This window comes from Neomonachus schauinslandi, chromosome 9, assembly GCF_002201575.2.
Source record: "Neomonachus schauinslandi chromosome 9, ASM220157v2, whole genome shotgun sequence".
NCBI lineage: Eukaryota > Metazoa > Chordata > Mammalia > Carnivora > Phocidae > Neomonachus > Neomonachus schauinslandi.
The window spans coordinates 3288706-3310327 of record NC_058411.1 but is presented as its reverse complement, the minus strand read 5'-3'; the positions used below and the strand labels follow the sequence as shown (position 1 = coordinate 3310327).

The following is a 21622-nucleotide window of genomic DNA, read 5'->3' as shown; positions in this document are numbered from 1 at the left end:
ATGCGCAGTCCCCGGCGCAGTGTCTCCCAAAGGAAAATACTTCATGGGCTAATAATGTCTCAGGGCTGAAAAGCAAGGCCTCGGGACTTGGTTTTCACCTGAGAGAGAGGGAATCTTTTCTAAGTTCCAGTCACTGCTTGCCATTTACAACGACGACACCAGAAAGTAAATAACTGTGTGGACAGTACAGCCTGTTTCTGTCTCTGTCATGAAAACAGTGGGGTCTTTGGAGCGTGGCTCTCCGTCTCAGACCTGCCCCCTGGCCTGTATCTGGAAGTCTCCCCGAGGCCCCTGCTCAGCCCGGATGTGCACCGTCCATTGCGCTGGGCTTGGGGAGTCGGCGGCGCCTCCAGAATTTTCAGTCATGTTTGTCCTAACAGTTGTGGTGGCTCCGTTGGAGTTTTTGAAGGTCACGCAGGGTTTAATTTGTTTAAGTCGTGGAATAGTGAGGATTTCTAACATAAATGTGTTTTCCTAGTCCACCAAAGAGGCCAGGGGACATTTTGCTGCTTACTTCTCCCTGACCTTGGTCGGAATTGTGTGAAATGGAGACAGGCCCCTCTGTGAACCCTGGGCTCAGGGGAGGCACGGGGCCCAGCTGGCCGCTTTCCTTTGGGAGGTGGGCTTCTCTGGGCGACATGTGTGCTCCTTTACCCTGCTGTGGACTCCAGCCTCGACAGAGGCTTTTATTCCTAGTGAGAAGCCGCTCCTGCCGGTGCCTGCTGTGTGATACACACTTCGCTGGAACGTTTTGTAGCATCCTTGTCCATTCTTCCCTTTGCCCTGAGCCCCGGTGAGCACTGTGAGCCCCACGCTACGCTTGGCACAGGCCTGATGAGTCGTGCGGTTACTTGTGCTTCTGAGAGCCCTGGGGGCGCAGGGCGGAGCAGGCAGCCACTTCACTTGGCAGATGGGCACCAGCTGGGTGTCCCGAATCGTGGAACTTTCCCGAGATACAAAGATGAGAACAGGATACAGCTCCGAGGAGCTTAGGGATCCATGAGCGGAGCCAGACGGAGGCAAAGAGAATTCGTTTCAGATGGTGAGATTGTAGCACACCCGGGATTCAGAAAGCCACGCTGCGGGATGGCCGCAGTCGAGGTGTCCCCCGCAAGAGGGCTGAGCCCCTTGGAGGGGAAGTCTCAGCTACCCGGTCTGAACCCGGGGAAGGTCCTCGAGGCAGAGAGAGCAGAGGAAGGAAACCGAGTTGTTGAGCACAGGTGGACTGTTAGCCGTGGAGGAGGGGCTGGGTGTGGTCCGCACTTGGGACGCAGCTGGAGAGCAACGAGTGTGGATTTTCATCCCCCAGAATGGGTGCAGGTGTTAGTGTCCTAAAGGGCAAAGTGGCCCAGTCAGACTTGCATTCCGGAAAGTTCTTTCTGGCAGCGATTCGTCTGGTGTCCTGGAAGGGGCTCTCAGAGTGTGTGGCGGGCAGAGGGCCCTGGGGCACCTGGGCGCCCAGCGGCGTGGGAAGGAGGGAGCCGGCCGGGCCGAGGCTCCATGGCCACGGGCTTGCAGCTCGCAGCCGAGCTGTTGGACTGAACCAGGTCGCAGAGTTTGCTAGAGGGCCGAGACGCCGAGGGTGTGGACAAAGGGGTGGGATTGATAACAGGGTTTCAGCGAGTTAGAGCGAGGGGCGAAGGAGTGAGGTCGGCAGGTGTGCGCAGCCTGGGAGGCAAGGGGAGGCTGTGAGCGTGAAGCAGTCCAGGTGAGCACGTGGACTCAGGTGCCAAGGCTGCCAGGCGGGGTGCCGCCCCACCGTCCCTCGGGCCCCAGGGACCAGGGAGGCCTTGGAGGGGATGCTGGAGCCTACGTCACACTCCCACCTGGTGCCACTGGGCCTAGAAGGGCCTAGAAGAGTGGAAGTGTTCTGGTTCCTGAGGCGCTGCAGGTATAGGCTGGTTTAATTGCCACCCAACGGGCTTCATTCAGGAGAGGGCCCTGGGGAGGGCGCCGGTGGGAAGACGTGCCCCTGGCAGCCCAGAACCTGAGCGCCAGCAGAGAGTGATTCCGCACTTTGCATTGCAGTATGCAGTGTATAGGCAAGCGAGCACCATGACCATTCCAGTTGCAATGGACACAGATGGGCCTTTACTCGAAGATGTGCAGATGCTGAGAAAGGCTGTGAACGAAGAGGCTCGCCAGGTAAAAGTGCACGGAGCTAAGCCAGGCCGCGCCCCTGGTAGATTTGCCTAAGAAATGCATAGAATTTTAGGAGATGTGATCTCCATCAGTGCCTTCTGCGCAAGCTCAAGCTAAAAACTAAGTTTGGCTAAGCTCGTGGGAGGTACTTTGTCCATGCATCTCGGTGAGCAAACTACTAGAAATCATTTTAAATCTGAGATTTAAGTGTTTTCTTCGTTTATATTAACAGTAACAATCTTGGCTCCTGACTGTCCCTTGAATGTTATTAACCTGAACAAAAAACCCAAGCGCTTCGCCGAGTGCAAAGTGGCGTCTCCCACTCGTGCTCTGGCGCGGAGAGTCCCCTGTCCGCCGCCCACAGCAGTCCCTGGGGCCCAGTCTTACTCCCCGACAGCAGAACCACACTGGCTTGCAGGAAGGGCCCGGAGCTGGGGACCCCGAAGGCTGGGCCTTTGTCGGGTTAACACCTGTGCTCAGGTGTTTGTCCCCACCGTGGTGGAGATACTTACTCAGATCCCCGCTGATTCAGAGACAGACTGTCATTACTAAATTGGGAATATACACAATTGGGCTTTAAAGAGGGAGATGTCCCGCCTGTGCGTTGAGGAGCCTTTCGCGGGCCGCGTTTCTCCGAGCGTGCCTGCCTCTCTCCAGTCCACGGAAACTGGCGCAGTCTTGAGCGGATTGGGGGAGGGGGGGTGGGCAGGGGCCTTTCTGACTTGACACCTGAAGCCCCTGCGGCCTGCTTGAGAACTCCTGACGACACCCAGCGCTGAGATGCTGAAGTGCGAAAGGTCAGGGGCTAGACCCTGCTGTGCGCTGGGTGCAGGCGGTTTACCGATGCTCATGTCATTTGGAACTCGCTTAAGCAGAGGTTTTAATTCAAGTGAATTTCATTCCCCACCTGATCAGACAGGCTCGGGGCCTCCACCACCCAGACTGCACTGGCCCGACTTGCGGCCACAAGCCCCACGGGGCTGCTGAGCACTCAGTGCGGCCATCCTCGCTGAGCTGTGCTGTGCCGACCTTGTCTAAAGCACGGGAATCCCCAGGCTCGGCAGGAAGAAGCGAATGCAAAACCATCTCATTCGTAACTTTTTACTATTGATTGTATGCTGAAATGATAGCATTTGGGATATATTGGGTTAAATTTAAAAATGCTGTTAAAATTAATTTCACTTAGTGCTTTCTACTCTTAATGTGGCTACTAGGGCATTTGGAGTCCCACGCTTGGAACACGTTATTTTTCAATTGGACGGCACTGGCCCAGACTCCTTTTTCACAGAGCTGCCCGAAGAGGGCGGCTGCATTGGCCACGTTCGTGCCCCTTCTTGCCCGGCCAGCTCCCAGCCTTAGCGTCAGATCAAAACTTGAAAATACCAAAAATACAGTGAAGAGACTCCATACACTCCTAGTGAATGTCAGTAACTTATTTTTACTTAGTTCACTTGGATTCCATAATTGTTAGCAGTGAACAGATTTAATAAAACACCCAAAAATCCTTCTATTTTTCCCTGTCCTGGCTGGGGGGGGGGGGGTGTTAATTTCCCTACTTCATTTTTTTTAACTGAGACAGGAATTTGAGGTCTTTTTTTTAAACTGCCATTTTGACTTTACGGCTTCAAGCGCACTAAAGACATGAGAGCTCGCCCAGGCCTTGCAGACACAGGATATCAAATCAGCTCCCCTCATACCAGAAAGCCTGCCCAGGAACCTGTGACCACATCAGTTTTTAAGTAACGTAGACGCTTCAGCGATGGATAGGAAACTGATGGTTTACAAGCCAGTTCGTACGGGTTAAATATTTGGGGTTTGGAGGTTTTGGGGGGGTTTGGGTCCATCCTTGGGTCCAGTGCAGGTCATAATGAATGCTAGGAAAAGAATAACCTATGTCCAAAATGTAATGAACACATAAATTATGGTCCTATTTATGATTTAGGGTGACTCTACGAGGACTCAAGTATTTGATCAAGAAGGCAAACCAAAAGAGCATTCTCATCTTGAGTGGAAAATTGCCTCTGAAAGTCGGCCCGAGTATTTATGTGATAGCCGGTCCCTAGAAAACGCCCCCCTGGTTTATCTATCCCCTGCCTTAGCACGGGGCATATGTCCTTCGCTATAACGTGAAGCAGTCAGTCTCTACTCATCCACTCACTTGGTTCTGAGTAACAGGAGGCAGACGGGGCATTTCCTGCAGAACTCCTGTAGCCTGTTTGTTTGCATGACTCTTGCAAAAAGAGTAGCTTAAGTTTTCTGCATAATTATTCCCCCGCTCTTACCTCTTAGATCTCTATGATCACGCTCCTGGGTCGAAGACTTGGCGTTAAAATACCAATTCTCCCAGGGGCGCCTGGGTGGCTCAGTCGTTAAGCGTCTGCCTTCGGCTCAGGTCATGGTCCCAGGGTCCTGGGATCGAGCCCCGCATTGGGCTCCCTGCTCCGCGGGAAGCCCGCTTCTCCCTCTCCCACTCCCACTGCTTGTGTTCCCTCTCTCGCTGTATCTCTCTCTGTCAAATAAATAAAATCTTTAAAAAAAAAAAAAATACCAATTCTCCCCAAGTTAATGCAATCTCAGAATCCCAGCATACTTTTTTTTTTAATGACATACGGATTCTAAAATTCACATGGCAGTACAAAGGACCCAGAATAGCCAAATAATTTCGAAAAAGAATAAAACTAGAAGACTAATACTACCCAATTTTAGGACTTGTTACAGATTTCTATGGATCACTTGTACACCACCCCCCCCCCATTTCAACCCAACTAGGTGAAGATATTTATAGTGCAGTCTTTTTGGTATAATATTTGATATAATAGACTCTCCTGAATTTGAAAAATGTTGGAGTCCTATATTCCTGAAATTCTCAAAAACACTGTTGTTAAAGCAAAGAGAAAAATACCCAGATGCAGGAGAACCTCATGTGCACAATTTGGAGACCAAATTACATAAGAAGTTACAGCTAAAAATTAAAGTCTGAATGTTTTCGGTGCCCTTTTAATTTTATCTTTGGCTAATTTTATTTTTCCGAAATAATTCCACATTTCTTTAAACTGACTTGAACGTTGGCCAGGACGGGACGCGTGTGAGCGGTAAATGGCAACGTTGTGCACTGGAGGAGGGAAGGAAGTGGGATGCAGTTGGAATTCTGTGGAGAAATTATGTATTGACCTGTCAGAACCATAATTTGCATTTTTTTTGAGGGGGGGAGAAGCGTGTCTAACCCTACATAGAACATCCAAAGAAAAGTAAATTTCATGTGAAAGACATTTATACCAGAGACGTTTAAAATGTTTACAATTCTCATTTTTAACAGTCGGTCGGGAGAAAAGCAGTGTCAACCATGCAGATAAGGAAGGTGTAGAGAGACGGAGAGGTGTGAAGTGAAGGTACTCCTTACTCCATACGTAGAGTGTGTTTAAGGCTCATATGCTTAGGACAAGACTTGACAAATTAATGCCGTGTACATGAAGTATTTTCCCTTTCCTCCCTGCCATTCCAGCTGGTGATGGTGAAGACAAATCTGGTCCCTCTAGACACTTTGGTTAGCTGTGTCCTCAACTGCTTAGTGAAAACGTGCACGATTATGTTCACCCAAGCCCTCGTGTTCTGCTCCCACTTACTGTGTAAACTTGAGCCTCTTAGATCTGCCGACACGCGGCAGACAGAGGCCGTGCCTCATGCTCCCCCTGCTCGCGCGTCCACCGTTGCCCGCACGCCCCCTCCACCCAGGCTGTCCATTCGGGGTGACTGTCTGCACGCCCTCCCATCTTTCCCACCTGCTCTGTTTCTGATCTTTCTCCTCTTGTGGTTCGTGAAACTCACGCCCTGCTTTACACACCAATCTAAGATGCCTACACAGGAGGGTCCAGACGTGTCCAGCACACTCTCTGCCCTTCCAGATGCTCCCGGGGTCAAGTGTGTTCTCTCCCTGGTTCCAGGTCCACGGTTTCGACTGTGGCCTTTTTCTGCTAAAATGCTTCTTCTCTTTGGAATGCCTGTTTCAGCAAGGATGAAATATTCCGAGTCTGTGAAAGTCTTGGTTTTGTTTGGCTTCGCTTTGCTTTGTTTTCAGGGTAGAATTTTCCCCCTTGAGTTCCTTGTGGGCCGAAAGCAAACACGCCTCGGCACCGTGCCCTTCACAGTCCCCCTGACGGGGGTGGTTCTCCCAAAGCCGCCTTACACTAATTTTCAGGGGGGAAAAGCCAAACTCCCGCCTTTCCCATAAATGAATGTTTAAGATTCACATCACATTTCTAGAAATATTCCTAAAATGTCACACAAGGCTCTTTCTTTCTAGACCTTGATGTTACTGCCGTTTCCACAGATAAATTTGCCAAGAACCCTAAGAAATATTAGCTCTGCAAAAATGTGAACTTTTCATGTCTGACTTCTGCGGGTTCTGGAATCATTTTTAAAAGCCAGGAAATGTATACTTTATGCTGAGGTTAGATATCCAGAAACTATGAGAGGTGGCTGTGGTTTTGTCCTTTTTGTTGTCAGATGATTGACTTAAAACGAATTTTCTCTGACAAGACATTTGTTCACCACCATGAAAGTCATTATGTTCTCTTTAAAGTCTGTCTTCTTTTTAATGGAGACGCCAAGCAGAAAGGTTTGGTTCTGGCTGAAGTTTAGAACGAGTTGGCAGTCTCCTGGTGTATATGTTGTGTTTAGATGATCTCGGTGGCTCGTTCTGTTTTAGAAATCCTGGCATTAATACAGTGACCCTACCTCAAAACTGAGTGACTCATTTAACTGTTATTTATGGAAATGGGTGCCTTTGGTGTAAACTCCCCATATGAGCACCCCCGCACCCCGCTTTCTTTCAGACACAGTTCTCTAAATCCTCATGCAAAACTAGGGTTCATTTTTTGAAAAATTTTTAAGTAAAACCACACTGGTCCTAAACTTCAGGAAGAGAATGGTGTGGAAAAGGGAGTTTTTTGTTTCTTATTCTTAATATTAGGAAATTTTATGTAAATAATTAAGTACAGGTTTTCTAAGTTCTAGCGGGTTTGTTCCCCTGAAGTGACCCATTTAATGTCTCTTACCTTAAAGACCTTTTTTTCAAATTCAGTAGAAGTTTTAGACCTTTCCTTGACTTTAAATCCAGTTTTAATGTGGTTTTCATTCATTCTTTTTATATCCCTCCAGAGGAAATTTCCACTTTCTGAAAGGCTTCTGCAATGGCCATAGCCATAAAGATGCCTTTGGTAACATCTTACGCAATGGGGTTCTGCTATTGATGACATTCCCTAAAACGGGCGACGTCGCAAAAATAGAGGTACCGAGTACTCGGTACAGAACTACACTCTCCAGGAGCCCAGACTGCAGTGTGGCGCACGTAGCCCCTCACACTAGCTGTTAGATCATTGCCAACGGCCGAGACCGTTTGGGGGCACTTGCCTGTGCGCGCGCCGCCGACTTCCTCGGGCAGCCTTAGAATGTGGATGCTGGGCACCCCGCTCAACGGCTGCCCTTGGACTTAGCATGCAGACGTGAGCTCGCTCCTCCGGTGGCTTCGTTTGTAGCCAACGCCGCTGCCCTTTTAATTCCAGGCACAGAAAGATCTGAAGAAGGACCGGCCTGTCGTGCGCCGCAAGTCCGAGCTGCCTCAGGACCTCCACACCAAGAACGCCTTGGAGGCTCACTGCCGAGCTGATGAGCTGGTCTCCCAGGATGGGCGCTAGCCCCACCCCCACCCCCCGGAGGACCGCGTCGGGCTGGGGATGCTGTTCTTTCCTGGATTCTGTAGAAAATACATCCTTTTTGTGCCATACAAATCAGTTACACTCAGAGTCAGAGCTTTCTTCGACCCCGTCCCGTAGGCAATAATGCACGTCTGCCTCAGTGCGAGATTAGGAGTTCAAACAATGGTGGCCTCTCAGATGGGTCGGCAGCGCCGAGGGCCACTGGCCACGTCCCCAGCCAGTGGGCTCAGCCCCGGCACAGCCCCCGAGAGACTCCTTCCCAAAATCAGAGCTAAGGAGAGCACCCTGGTCATCACCTTCATGTTCTACCCAACCGGAATTCGTGATCGTTTAAAAATAAGTGGTTCTATGATAATATCAATGTTCTTCAAATCAAAGGAACACTTTAAAAAAAAGTTTATTACATATTTTTGAAGACTTTACAAACCTTTTCCATTGTTTCTCCGTGATTGTTACGCCAGTAGCTTCCCTCTCTCTCTCTCTCTCTCTCTCTCTTTCTCTCCTCCTCTCTTTCTCTTTTTCCTTTCTTTTTATCTCATTGAGATGGTTCTTTGCTGTCCTCGTTCTAACATAACTTACTGGGAAAAGTGACATGACAATCCTCAGCCGCTGTGTTTTCTGATGGTGTCTCTTTCCTTTGATTAGTGACATTGATGCTGTCACTTCTTTTGTGTATAGCTAAAGCCATATTTCCGAGCCTGGGGTCCAGCACCAGGGACCCTGGGAGTTAGGCTCGTAGGAGAAACTTATTTTAAAGAGAGCTTTCTCTGTCTACCTTGACCGCAATTGGAATTTTCAAATGATGTGTCCCATTTTCTGTTTGTTTGCAGACTTTTATTTTCTCTAAACATTGTTGCCCTTTCACAAGGCTCTTGAATTGATAAAGTTATCATCTCTGAGAATCCATTTTCTACATTTTATAGAAGGTTAGAACGAGATCATCTTGAGTCAGGCCACATCTTGGCCGGACGCGAGCTGCAGCTGCCTCTGGGCATAAAGTAACAAAAATGCCACGGTGCGTGCGGGGCGCCACCCTGACGTCCCCTCGCTGCCGGGACGCGGTCCCCAGACCTCAGCGGGCGGCGGCGGCGTGAGGGCTTACCGTGAACCACGTCCAGATGAACAGAGCACACATTACAAACACCTCATGAGGAAAATACAGCGTCTAAGTTCCCCTCGGTCTTCAAATGCTGCTATTAGATTTCACGGACTTCCTTGCATGTGTCGAGCTTTTTGTTAGGAATGGAATAGCACGAGGAGAAAAACCTTTACACTCAGTGCTTGGTCTGCTCCGTATTTCTCTCAGGGTGGCCCGTGTTTTGACTTCTTTACCCCGCTTGAGAGCCGTCTGAGATGCGTCCTGCTCTTCTAAACAAGTGACTCCAGTTTCTTTTGTCTCTGGCATAAGATTATATTAAGTTCTTGTTAAACGTCTTGATGCCTAAAAAGATAAAAGGTGGCTTCTTTTAGGATCTGTATTTTAATTGAGGTCTTGGGTGTCCACGGAAACACTGTGGGAAGCAGACCCGGTTCCCCGCGTGGCTGTGGTACCTGCTGCCCCCGGTGTCACTTAGCCCACCCACAATGTTGATTTCCTTGTGTCCCTGGAGGAAGATCATGGGGGGAGGGGGGGTTCTGGGTTAGGAGCCAAGTACTAACTGAAAAGCTTGCCCCAGCTGAAAGTGGGAAAGGCCACTTTGCGAGAAGAAACACTTCCTGAGAAACTTGACAAGTTATCTATCCATTTTACCATTATGAAATTTATAATTTAAAAAAAAGTTTAGATGCCTTCTCCTTTTGAGGGAAAAAGGGTGCTTTTTATTGTATAAAGCAGCGTCTTATGTATTTTGATATACCATTGTTTGAACTTCCGTCTTTAGCTGATAGATTCTCAAATATCCTTGATTTTGGATGTTCAGTATGTGTGTGAGAGAGGGTTCTGGGAAGACTCTCTTGTGCCCTAGGTAAAAAGCAAAATATCCATGATTTGGGTGATTGTATAAAGCTCAACCTGTAAGAACACCTTCTTGTCTAGGTTTTATTTCCGCTCTTTATTGAAGACAAACATTCACCAAAAAGGGGGGTGGAAAAAAAGTTTTGAGAGAGACTAATTTTCTTTGACAAGACTATTATTTAATATTTTGGCCTATTAAAGTTTTCCTAGTTAGTACTCAGATTCCCTGTGCTAATTGTTCAACTTATGTATTATTATATAGATACACTGTTTATTCTGTACCAAACTGATTTCAAAAGTACTACATTGAAAATAAACCGGTGACTGTTTTTCTTCATAAAGTTCTGCGTTCCCATCTTCACTCTTTCCAAAATGTATCTGTACATCAGAAATGTCACTATTCCGAGTGTCTTTTTAGTGTGGCTTTAGTATGGCTTCCTTTTAATATTGTACATACATTGTATCTTTGTTTTATGGTAATAAGTAATAAAAATGTAGACTTCATATTTTGTACAAAATGTCCTATGTACAGAATAAAAAAAGTTCATAGAAACAGCAAAAATAGGTAAGTGGCACAATTATTTTTCTTTAGAAGATATCTGTAACTTTATGCTTTAGTGAAATGTTAAGTACCTACATATTTTTTAACATTTTGTAATTCTCAAAACTTTTTGTTCTGACATTGTTTATGAAGAGAAAACTTCATACACGTGCCATTTAATATGCTCTTTTATCCAATTTTAAAAGAAAAACTCTAAAAATGGTGTATTATATGGACTAAATAAAGAACATGTGAATTTTACTGCTCATCATGAAACTAAATTTAGCCATGGTGTCGGGCCAGCCGGGCCTGGTGGTTAGCAGGCTTCCCTTCGGGCGAGGGCAGCCACGCCAGGGATGCGGCCGGGAGATGGGGAGCGGAGGCCCCCGCCCAGCTTCCCCAGCTCGTTCCGTGAGCTCGTGGTTCACCTCCCTCAGGGAGAAAAGTAGAGGTGCCTTTCTCCACCCCTCTCGTCTTTGAGGAGGTAAATGTGAGTCAGAGCACAATTGTAGAAATGGAATTATTTGAGCCCGAATCGTGATGCTTGAAATGATTCTTGAAAAGAAATGAATGTCTTGCCAACAGAGTAAAATCAGTGGGAATCTGAATCCGGGGTCCCAGCTGACCCCTCCCCCCTTCTTCATGGGGAACCTCAGCCTCACTGATGCCGTGAGCGAAAAGTCAACAGAGTAGGCCGAGAATCAAGGTATGTCCTCCTCCAGTCATTGCCACAAACCACCCATCTCCTTGGCCGCGCTGGATCGACATTCCGTTCCCCTCTGTCCGGTGGCCTCGTGACGCCCTCCTGGACAAGAGTGCAGGAGACGTCGCTCCGGAGCTGGGGCTTGGGGGGGCGGGGCCGCGCCCGTGGGGACTCCGTGGGGAAGTTTGGAGAGCCGCACGTACCCCCTTCACGCAGGGGCAGGTGCGCTGGTCAGAGGACACCCTAAATGTGGGGCAGCTAGGAACTGGCCGCGTCCTCGGGCCAGCTGTCCCTTGCCTCCCATCTTGGAATCGGGGAAGCCACCGTGTCTGCTCGCATCCGTGGCTCGGGAACCCCCGAGAGAACTCGGGATGGACGCTCGCCACGAGCCCAGGGCCCAGCCTCGCGCTGCTCCTAGTCAGGCTGGCAGGGGGAGCCCGCCGTGTGTCTCCTTCCGTTAGAACCAGCGCCTCAGGCCAGGGGCTGCGGGGGGCTCACGACCTGCCGAAGCGTCTGCCGCTGTTACCCCCATTGACGGGGGAGGACGGGGGCACGCAGAGGTCAAGTCACTTGCCCAAGGTCACATAAGTACTGAGGGGAGCCAGGTTTCAGCCCAGGCAGTGTGGCCCCGGAGTCCCTCCCCTCACCACGACGTCGCACCGGAGGAACACCTGAGTCCTGCGGGGCCGGGGGCGCAGGGGTGGGGGCTGGCTGCACACACGGGAGCGCTTCTGACCGTGCGCCTCACTTCTAGAGCTGGAGGAACCCGGCCGCCATCCAGTCCCGCAGCCCTTCACACGCGCTTCAGAAGCCACCGTTCTTCCATAAGGTTTGTAAGAGTTTAACTACTCAAACTCAGGCACGTTCTGCCAACTTCCAGCCCCCTGGAGACCACCAGCTCCTTAGCTTCTGCCCCCCGTAACTGCATCCTGTTACTGTGTGAACCCGTAAATGTATCAGAACCTCAGCTCCCCTTTGTTTAATATACGGGGTTTTACGTACGATTTCATTTCGGGGGTGTGAGGGAAGTAGATTCCACGATCCAAAAATTTGAAATCCACTAAGATTAACTTTTTTAGGGAAGGAAATGGGAGGAGCAGAGGCAGAACGGTGCCCCCAGACGGCCCAGGGCTGAGCCTTTCCCCACTCTGGCCTGCAAGCTCGTGTCTCTGCTCTTCACAAAAGCATTACGTAAATTCCACACCACTTTGCGGTAATGGAGGAAAGAATCTCTAAATTCATCTTTTCTTTTTTTTTTTTTAAGATTTTTATTTGAGAGCGAGCTCACGAGCAGGGGGGAGGGGCAGAGGGAAAAAGAGAGAAAGAGAAGCAGACTCCCGGCTGAGCAGGGAACCTGACCTGGGGCTCGATCTCAGGACCCCAAGGTCATGACCTGAGCCAAAGGCAGACACTTAACCACCTGAGCCACCCGGGCCCCCCCGCTCTAATTCATCTTTCTTCTGATCATACCCGGTTCAGGGGAAATGTGGCCTGGTTTACTCCTGTGGGGGCATTTAGAAACAGCTCAGTAAATTTAAGCTGGACCTGAACTCAGCTCTGTGGTTCATTTTATAGGATGATGCATAACTGATGACTAGTCAATCGCAGGAGTTTTCTGACCCATCTTTTTTTTTTTCCAGTTTTATTGAGATGCAGCTGGCACGCAGCTCTGTGTCAGGTCCAGGGGCACCGCGTAATGACTCACGTATGGTCTTGTGAAATGAGCACAGTAAGTTTAGTGAACCTCCACCTCCTCGCTTAGTGACCCCAAAGAAAGCCTCCTAGGTTCCTGCAGTAAGAACAGCCGGTGGGAGACACTTGGGTGACCACTCCGATGTGCCGGGGGAGGAGCAGCGAGCGGTGGGGGAGTGGGCCTCTCAGCCGCGGGAAGCCCACGGAGCTTCAAGCAACCCCCGGCATCGGGCACGTTCAGGAAACCGCTTCTGTGCAGCGTCTAATAGAGGTGCTCGGTCTCTGCCTGTCTCTCTGCCGCACGCGCACACACCCCCCGGCCTGCTCACGCCGGCACCGTGCACAAAGTCGGGGTTTGGATTCCCCGGGGGCGCTGGGTGGACCGCACTACAGCATAACACGGAGGGGCCGGCCTGAGGTTCCCTGTCCGCCTCACTCCGGTGCGGTCAGCCCAGCAGCGCCTTCGTTACCGTCTCCAAACTGCATCGTGTAGATTTCAGGGCACCTTGTGGCCAGGGACTGTCCCTTTCCTTCGAGCCCCACGTGCCGCTAAACACAAGGCAGGGGAGCGGAGCATCGAGGAACCTGTTCCCCACACGCTTAAGGAGAGTGTGTTTAGACCTTATTGGAAGCGGGCTCCTGGATCACGAAGTTAGCCCAGAGTGAGCGTGCTGCCCGGGGCTTGGAGACCAGGGCACGGTCACCTCCTGAGCAAGAACGGATCCTGAGGCTCGGGCCTCTCGCAAGCCAGGATGTTAGGCGCCGCTGAGCCCACAAAATCCAGGCTGACCCCCAAGGCCACACTGACCGGCTGCGCTTGAGCTGAAAAGTAAATAATGTCTCTAATAAGTCCTACCATTCGATGAATTGTTTTCTTTTGTTCGATGTTGTCAAAATCCAGATGAGTCTGTGGTGAAAGGTTTTGCTAGGAGAGCCAGAGGTTGCTTCCTCCAGAACTGTATCCTCACGAGTTTCAAAAAGACCAGAATAAAAAGCCTGTCACGTGGAGTGACACGTGAGTGAGCGGGGTCCGGGTGAACCAGCACGAAAGGCAGAGGCTGCGGGGGGCCTGGTGGCACAGAGAGTGACGGCCGAAGGGCTGCTTTCCCACGGGGCACATCCCCGCGACCACCACGGGTGCAGTAACTCTCCGGAAGGACCCAGAAGGAAGCCAAACTACTGTACTCTTGGTCACCGCTTATGACTGCCAAGGACGCAGGTTCAAGTCAGCAAGAGGAAAAGCCGCATCGGGCAGGGCCGGCAGGAGAGGCTAGGCTCGGAGGCCACTCCTCCTGCTAGCAGCTCCGCGTGCCTGGGCCTGGCTGTCCGGGGCTTCGGGGGGCCGGTCACACTTACATGGGACTCCAAACACTCGGCTGCCACTTTGCAGCCCACAACCACACCCCAGATCCCGACAGGGCCCCAGGGAGACAAAGATCCTCGTTTGGCAGGACCTTCCCAGGGCTTCGGGGCGGCCTACCAGGAGCCCTTCGCCGCACAGTGGTCCTCGCACACAGGCAGCTAGAAGTGGGGACAGGGCACAGCCAGGAGCCGGCGGTCCCCCCCGGGCCTCGGACTCCGCTCTCCCCATGGCACAGCCACGGGCGGACAGCCAGAGGACGGGCCAGTTAACCCGTGGGGAGACAGGGCTACCAACCCCCCGGTAGAAAAAGAACAGACCCTGACATTATAAGGGCCGCTCTCAGCAGCTCTGGGGGAAAACCACTCCGCACCTTGAAGTGGCTCAGAGGTGACTCGTATCCAACATCAAAGTTAAATAAATACGGGAAACATACCTCGGTTTCAGGCACGTTTGTTGCTCCTCTGGCACCGAGTACCTAGCAACATCAGAGCCCAGGCAAGGTCTGCATTCATTCATTCATTCATTCACACCATAATGAACACCATGGGCCCCCTGCCCGGACTAAAATGCACTCGGTTAACAGTCACATCCTCTCTCCTAGCGTCTTCTCCAGCCTGGAGATCAGCACGACTTCAGGTCCCAGCAAGCACGTCACCGGTGAGGGGCCCCAGGAGAGGCTCAGGCAGCGTAGAGCAGAGCCCGGACAGAACCCGCATCTCCCAGCTCCTGGGGCCGACATGGCACCGAGGTGAGACCCGGTCTCCAGCTAAGTGACCCTGGGACCGGTTTCGGATCTCTGTGGACCAGGCTCGGGTCCTTAGTACCAGTGTGCACGCCAGTGCTGAGCATGACAAAGTGCCTCCACGTTCTCACCGAGGTCTGAGAAATGGCCAACGGAGGCCGGCCCTTCAGAAAATGGATGGCATCAGAGTATTATCCTTCATCGGACGTGCTTTTCCTCCCCTTTGGGCACTAAACTATATCCTCATGAAGTGGCAAACGTATATAGGAGGTTTTTTTGTAATTCCGTGCTTGAAAACAGTTGGCAATACTGTGTCCCCCTCCCCCGAGAAAGTGTTAAGAATATGACAGCAGTGATCTGCCTCCTGACCTATGAAATCCAGAATTCTAGAAACCCTGGTCTACTTTGAAGGCCTTGTTTTACAGAAAATGAAGTAGACGCAGAGAAAGAAAGCCCCTAACTAGTGAGTGCTACAACCCAGCAGGTTGGACATGGGGGTTTTGAGGGGTTTTTTTAAGATTTTATTTATTTGAGAGTGAGAGCACGAACAGGGGGAGGGGCAGAGGCAGAGGGGGAGAGAATCTCAAGCAGACTCCCTGCTGAGCACGGAGCTGGATGGGGGGCTCGATCTCACAACCCTGAGATCATGACCTGAGCCGAAATCAAGAGTTGGATGCTCAACTGACTGAGCCGCCCAGGCGCCCCGGGTTGGACGTGTTTAATAGGACCTCGGAGCTGTGTATTTATGGGCAGTCCTTTATGCTGCCTGCCACTGCATTCTTTCTAGGTTGTGGATTTTTTTTAATGTCTCTAGGAATTGCATATTCAAGAGATTTATTTGAGGTAGATAGCGAGCCTCTTATGGGAACATTTTTACTTTACTAAGTAAAAATTCAGATACTTCCTGAATAGAAAAATTTTCCCATTATCAAAACCTGCGTTTCTCAGAACACTTGGAAAAAGCCTTTGGAATCATCTTCAGTCTGTTGTGCAGGATGGACCAGAAATGCTCTGTCATCTATAGCCACACATTTCCTATCTTTAAAAAAAAAAAAAAAAGTGCCCATATTTTCCACCAGTTGACCTTATAAAACTTGAGTACAAAAAAAATCAAAATCAAATCCAGCCTCCCAGCGTGAAGATTGGACCTAAATGAGGACAGAAGAATTCCAATCAACAGATGTCTGGGCCTGTGGACACTGGGGCGTCAGGGTGCCACGGCACCCAGAGTCAGAGCCGGCAGGACCGGCCCCCCTGCCAGCCCTGCCCTGCAGCTGTCTTCATCTGGTGGTGGCACAGCCCCACACCTGTGGCCACGCCAGAAACCCAGCCTGGAGTCTTCCCTCCGCCAGGACACATCTCTCTACCTGCCCCGCCCCAGCTTGGCTCCCACCCATCCCTTGCCGGCGTGAAAGCCCTCTTTCTGGAGCACCTCAAAACAGCAATCATGTCACCCTCTTGTTTAAAACCCTTGAGTGGCTTCACATGGCACTCAAATGAAGCCTGAACTCCTTCCCGCGGGCTCCAGGATCTCTCTGATCTGAGCCGCCTCTGGCCCACGTCTCACGTGTTCCATCACTGGCCTTTCCCACCTCTTTTCCACCTCAGGGCCTTTGCACAGGCCATCATTGCCCACCCCACCCCCAGAGAATCATGGCTGACTTCTTTCCATCTTGCATGTGTAAACATCAGTGTTTTCTCTTGAGAGACGCCCTCTCTGACCACCCTGTCAAAATTGGGAACTCCCCCATTTCCTTCAGAGCCCTGATACAATCTGTAATTATATTTGTTCCTTAGTTAAGTGCCTCTGCCAATAGACCGGGACCTCGGGGGCTTTTTCATTGTGTCCCCAGTGCTCAGCTCCATCCCCACATAACAAGGTCCTTTACTCACTGGGTTAAGTGGGTGAGGGGGCACGGGGCTGGGACACACACCAGGGACTGTCCGTGTGCCTGCAGCAGGAAGAGCCGTGGGGGAAAGGATACTTGCTCCTTGCAACATTTGCATGCTCAACATGATGGTGCCGATGAGCAACACAGACATCCTTGCTTCTGCGTAACCAGGGCAGCCCAACAAATCAGACTCAGCCGTGAGTATCACAACAGGGAGTGGACAGGGCTACAGGGCCTTCCCATGGGCTCCCCCCCGTGAAAGTGAGGGATGTTCAAGCAAAGGGACGCATACAAAGATCCGTGGATGGGGGAGGCATGAAGTTTTGCTGGAGCTAGGCTGTCACCAGAGTGGCCAGGGAGAGTGGCCATGAAATGAGGCTGCAGCTTTCTGCAGGGCTGGGTCACTGAAGCTCACCATTTCTTTTAAGGAATTTGGACTTCAGCCTATAGGCAGTGAGAAGGTATGAAAGAATTCTGCGCAGGGGGGTCGATAAGATTAGAGGTGGCACGTGACACTTAAGTCCCTCAAGTGGAATGTGGGCTGGGGGTGGGGGTCTCAGGCAGGAGAACGAGGAGTGGCTCAGAGGCACAGAACCCCCTATGGGTGTAAAGTCCCCACTGCTGCTTGGACTGGGGTGTCTGGACATGCACTGAGCATTCCCAAGACCAAGTGAGGCAAAAAAAGAAGCAAAGTAGATCTAAATAAAATAACAAGGTGGATAGTGCAGATGGACATTAAACTCTAGTCTTTATTAACTTTTTTAAAAGATTTTATTTATTGAGGGGCATCTGCATGGCTCAGTCGGTTAAGCATCTGCCTCCAGCTCAGATCATGATCCCAGGGTGCTGGGATTGAGCCCCGCGTCAGGCTCCCTGCTCAGCAGATTGATTTCCAAAGTGGCCACACCATTCTGCATTCCCACCAGCAATGAAGGAGAGCTCCTGTTGCACCACCCTCTTAACATTTGATGTTGTCAGGTTTTTAATTATAGTCATTCACGTTGCTGTGTAGCAGTAGGTTATAATGATTTTAATTTACGTTTCCCTAATAACTAATGATGTTGGACACCCTTTTAGTTTCTGCTTTTAAAAATATTACCTTGTTGGGGCGCCTGGGTGGCTCAGTTGGCTAAGCAACTGCCTTCGGCTCAGGTCATGATCCTGGAGTCCCGGGATCGAGTCCCGCATCGGGCTCCCTGCTCGGCGGGGAGTCTGCTTCTCCCTCTGGCCCTCCTCCCTCTCATGCTCACTCTATCTCATTCTCTCTCTCTCAGATAAATAAAATCTTAAAAAAAAAAAAAATACACCTTCCACTCACCATATGACCCGGTTATTCCACTTCTAAGCCTTCCTAAATGCCACCAAAAAAGCGTTTACCAATAGAGTTGAAAACGTATTTCTTTAAGTCTTAGAATGTTTATTAGCAGCTTTGCTTTTTTTCTTTTAAGTAGGCTCCATGCCCAGCACAGAGCCCAAAGTGGGGCTTGAACTCACAACCCTGAGATCAAGACCTGAGCGGAGACCAAGAGTCGGACGCTCAACCAACTGAGCCACCCAGGCGCCCCGCACATTTAGTTTTAATTGCCAAAACTGAAACACAAAGTACCCGTCAACTGTGAATGGATAAATAAGTTGGTTATATCCATACAATGGAATACTCCTCAGCAATTAAAAAAATTGAATGAAACACTGATACATTCAGTGTGGATGATTCTCAAAAACTTTATTCTAAGTGAAAAAATTTAGATACAAAAGGCTACATGATGTTTGATGCCTTTTCTTTTTCTTTTTTTTTAAAGATTTTATTTATTTGACAGAGACACAGCGATAGAGGGAACATAAGCAGGGGGAGAGGGAGAGAGAGAAGCAGGCTTCCCACCAAGCAGAGAGCCCGATGTGGGGCCCGATCCCAGGACCCTGGGATCATGACCTGAGCTGAAGGCAGACGCTTAACGACTGAGCCACCCAGGCGCCCCTTGATTCCTTTTCGTATGATCTTTAGGGCCAGGGGAGCTCTAGAAATCTGTTGAGTGGCTGCTAGGAGCTGGGGCGGAGTAGGAGCCACCACAGGAGGGCACAAGGCAGCTTTTTTGGGGTGATGGGGAAACTCAATATCTGAATTGTAGTGGTGACTACGCAGCTGTCTATGTTTGTCACAACTCACAGAATAGTATACTTTTAAAGGTGCAGATCTTGCCATATTTAAACTATGTCCCAATAAACCTACCTTAAGCCTGCTTCTCCCTCTCCACTCCCCCTGCTTGTGTTCCTTCTCTCGCTGTGTCTCTCTCTGTCGAATAAGTAAAAAAAAATTAAAATAATAAAAACTAATATTGTGTCCAGTGACCTAATGGCACACCAAAGGTTGGTCTGAAAAGAAAGTAGAGTGTACAACAACCAAAATATTCTGATCATTCCAAAAGCAATAATTCATTCAGAAAAAGAAATTAATTTTGAAGGGCACCTGGGTGGCTCAGTCAGTTAAGCATCTGCCTTCAGCTCAGGTCATGATCCCAGTGTCCTGGGATCAAGCCCCACATCAGGCTCCCTGCTCACCGGGGAGTCTGCTTTTCCCTCTGCCCCTCCCCCTTCTTGTGTTCCCTCTCTCTATCTCAAATAAATAAAATCTGTTAAAAAAAGAAATTAATTTTGAAAAGAATTTTTAAAAAACAAAAAGTAGGAATTAAGAAAGAAAAAAAGGTAGAAATTTAGTGAAATAAGTTTGAAACCAGAAAAAAGTAAAACTGATAAATTACTTTTAAAAAAAGAAATCAACAAATAAACGAATCACTAGCCAGTTTTTTTTTAATGGCATGGGTCAACCCCTAAATATACAAAATAAATAATGACCAAAAAAAACCATTAATACAGAGGACAGTTTTAAAAATCATGAGACTACTTTGCACAATAGTTGTAAATAAATTTGAAACCCATTTGAAATGGATAGTTTTCGAGGAAAATATAACCCAAACTGACCCCAGACAAGATAGAAAGTCTAAACCAGCAGTTACTGAAAAAAAGTTTTTGAACAACCTCCCCTTAATAAAAGAACTGTGCTGTATTAATCAAGGTTTTCCAGAGATACAGAGCCAACAGGATGGATGGATGGATGGATGGAGGGAGGGAGGGATAGATGGATGGACGGACAGATTTTAAGGAATTGGCTCATGTGATTATGGAGGCTGGCAAATCCAAAATCTGCAGGGTAAGTTGGCATGCTAGAGATCCAGGCAAGAGCCAGTGCTGCAATTTAAGTCTGAAGGCCATCTGCTGGCAGAATTCCCTCTTTTCTGGGGGAGGTCAGACTTTTGGTGTTTAGGCCTTCAACTGATTGGATGAGGCCCACCCACATCGTGGAGGACAATCTGCTTTACTCAAAGTCCACCAATTTAAATGTTAATCTCATCTAAAAACACCCTTACTGAAACATCCAGAATAAGTTTTGACCATATATCTGGGCACCATGGCCCAGCCAAGTTAACATAGAAAATTAACCATCACAAGTCTACTCCATGTCCACACGGCACCCACATGCTTCTCCTTAATCCATACTTAATCTCCAAACAATATCGTAATTCCACACATGATTCAACTATCCTGCAAACGCCCTGCCAGAACTAGGATGTGCTCAAAGAAGGAATTTGTTAAAGAAGAATGTTAAATGTGCATAGGAGACGATTTGTAGGGGCTCTCGGTGTTCAAATCGAGAATAATTTGAACATGAAATGTTCTCACATAACAATTATCCAAGCTATATGTTTGGATGAAACAAGGAAGTTCCAAAACATTGTGCACAGAATCAGATTATGTGCATACACATATATACACATATATAATATCTTAAAATGTAATATATATCAAATATCGTAGACTATATATATATATAATGTTAGTATGTAAAGAAACCAGATGAATATTCCAAGGACTTCTGTCTTTCTGGAGTCTTCTGGAATATCTGCACTGATTTTACAAACATACATTACCTTTTTAAAAAATCGTGTCTAATGCCTCAGTGCACCATCCACAAACAGCCAGGTCCAGATTACCATTAGGCTGTGATGCTGACTTATAATCGCCCTTCTCACCACCGGGGGACAGGAGGCCGGCCACCAGCGATCTCCCCGCCACCCCACCGCCCCCCTCAGCATATGGAATGCCTGCTTTGAGCCTCCACCTGCTCAGCTATTTTTACATAATCCCCTGTCTGATTGTTCTGTAAACTGAAGCTCTGTGCTCCTTGACATGCACTCCCAGCATCACATATTCTAAAGGACTTTTAATGAAATTAAACTCTGTGGGATGAGAACAACAAACACTAACTAGTTGGTTACATTCCTCCACCCTGCCAGTCATGGGCTCTTCAAAGCTGGGAGAGGGGAAACATGGAAACAGCACTTCGGGAGCACTGACAAACATGCTGGGCTGTCCCTCTGCACACAGGCTGGTGTTGTTAATCAATCCCCATTTTTCAGATGAGAACATTGAGGTTCTGAGAGATGACGTGATTCACCCAAACTCACTAGTCAAAGGTAGAGTCAGGATCCAAATGCAGTCCAGTGGGATCCTAAGATCTTGCTTTGCCCTCTATAAAGCCCTCACCGGTCCCCAGATTTACGGATGAAGCAACTAAAACCCAGTGTGTGTTGGTGGCAGTTAGAACTTAGGTGTCCTGGAATGCAGAGCATGCCCTTCCTAATGCTCCCTCTGCCTTCAAGTCTGGTGTGTACCCAGTCATGACCAGTGCAGAGACATGAAGGTCTGACATCTCTCTCTGACTTGCCATATTATTCAAAAAAGAACAACAGTTAAAGAAAGTTCGCTTCCAAAGCTCTGCGCCCTCGCCCCACAACACCAGCCAGCCACCCAGTTCAACTCCCAT

At 49.2% G+C, this 21622-nt stretch overlaps 1 protein-coding gene across 5 annotated transcripts in view; it reads left to right on the top strand.

Annotated features, from left to right (window-relative positions):
* PPP2R5C (protein phosphatase 2 regulatory subunit B'gamma) overlaps positions 1-10612 on the top strand; it is a 120453-nt gene extending 109841 nt beyond the window's left edge. For 2 of the 5 annotated variants that reach the window (XM_044918217.1, XM_021679847.2), the window contains one exon: positions 7704-10612. In XM_044918217.1, coding sequence (XP_044774152.1) covers positions 7704-7835 — 132 coding nt within the window. In that variant the 3' untranslated portion in view covers positions 7836-10612. Of the gene's footprint in view, positions 1-2028; positions 2146-5458; positions 5640-7703 lie in introns of those variants that run through there. The other 3 variants (XM_021679846.2, XM_021679849.2, XM_021679845.2) reach the window with 3 other exon arrangements.
* The last annotated feature ends 11010 nt before the right edge of the window (positions 10613-21622 follow it).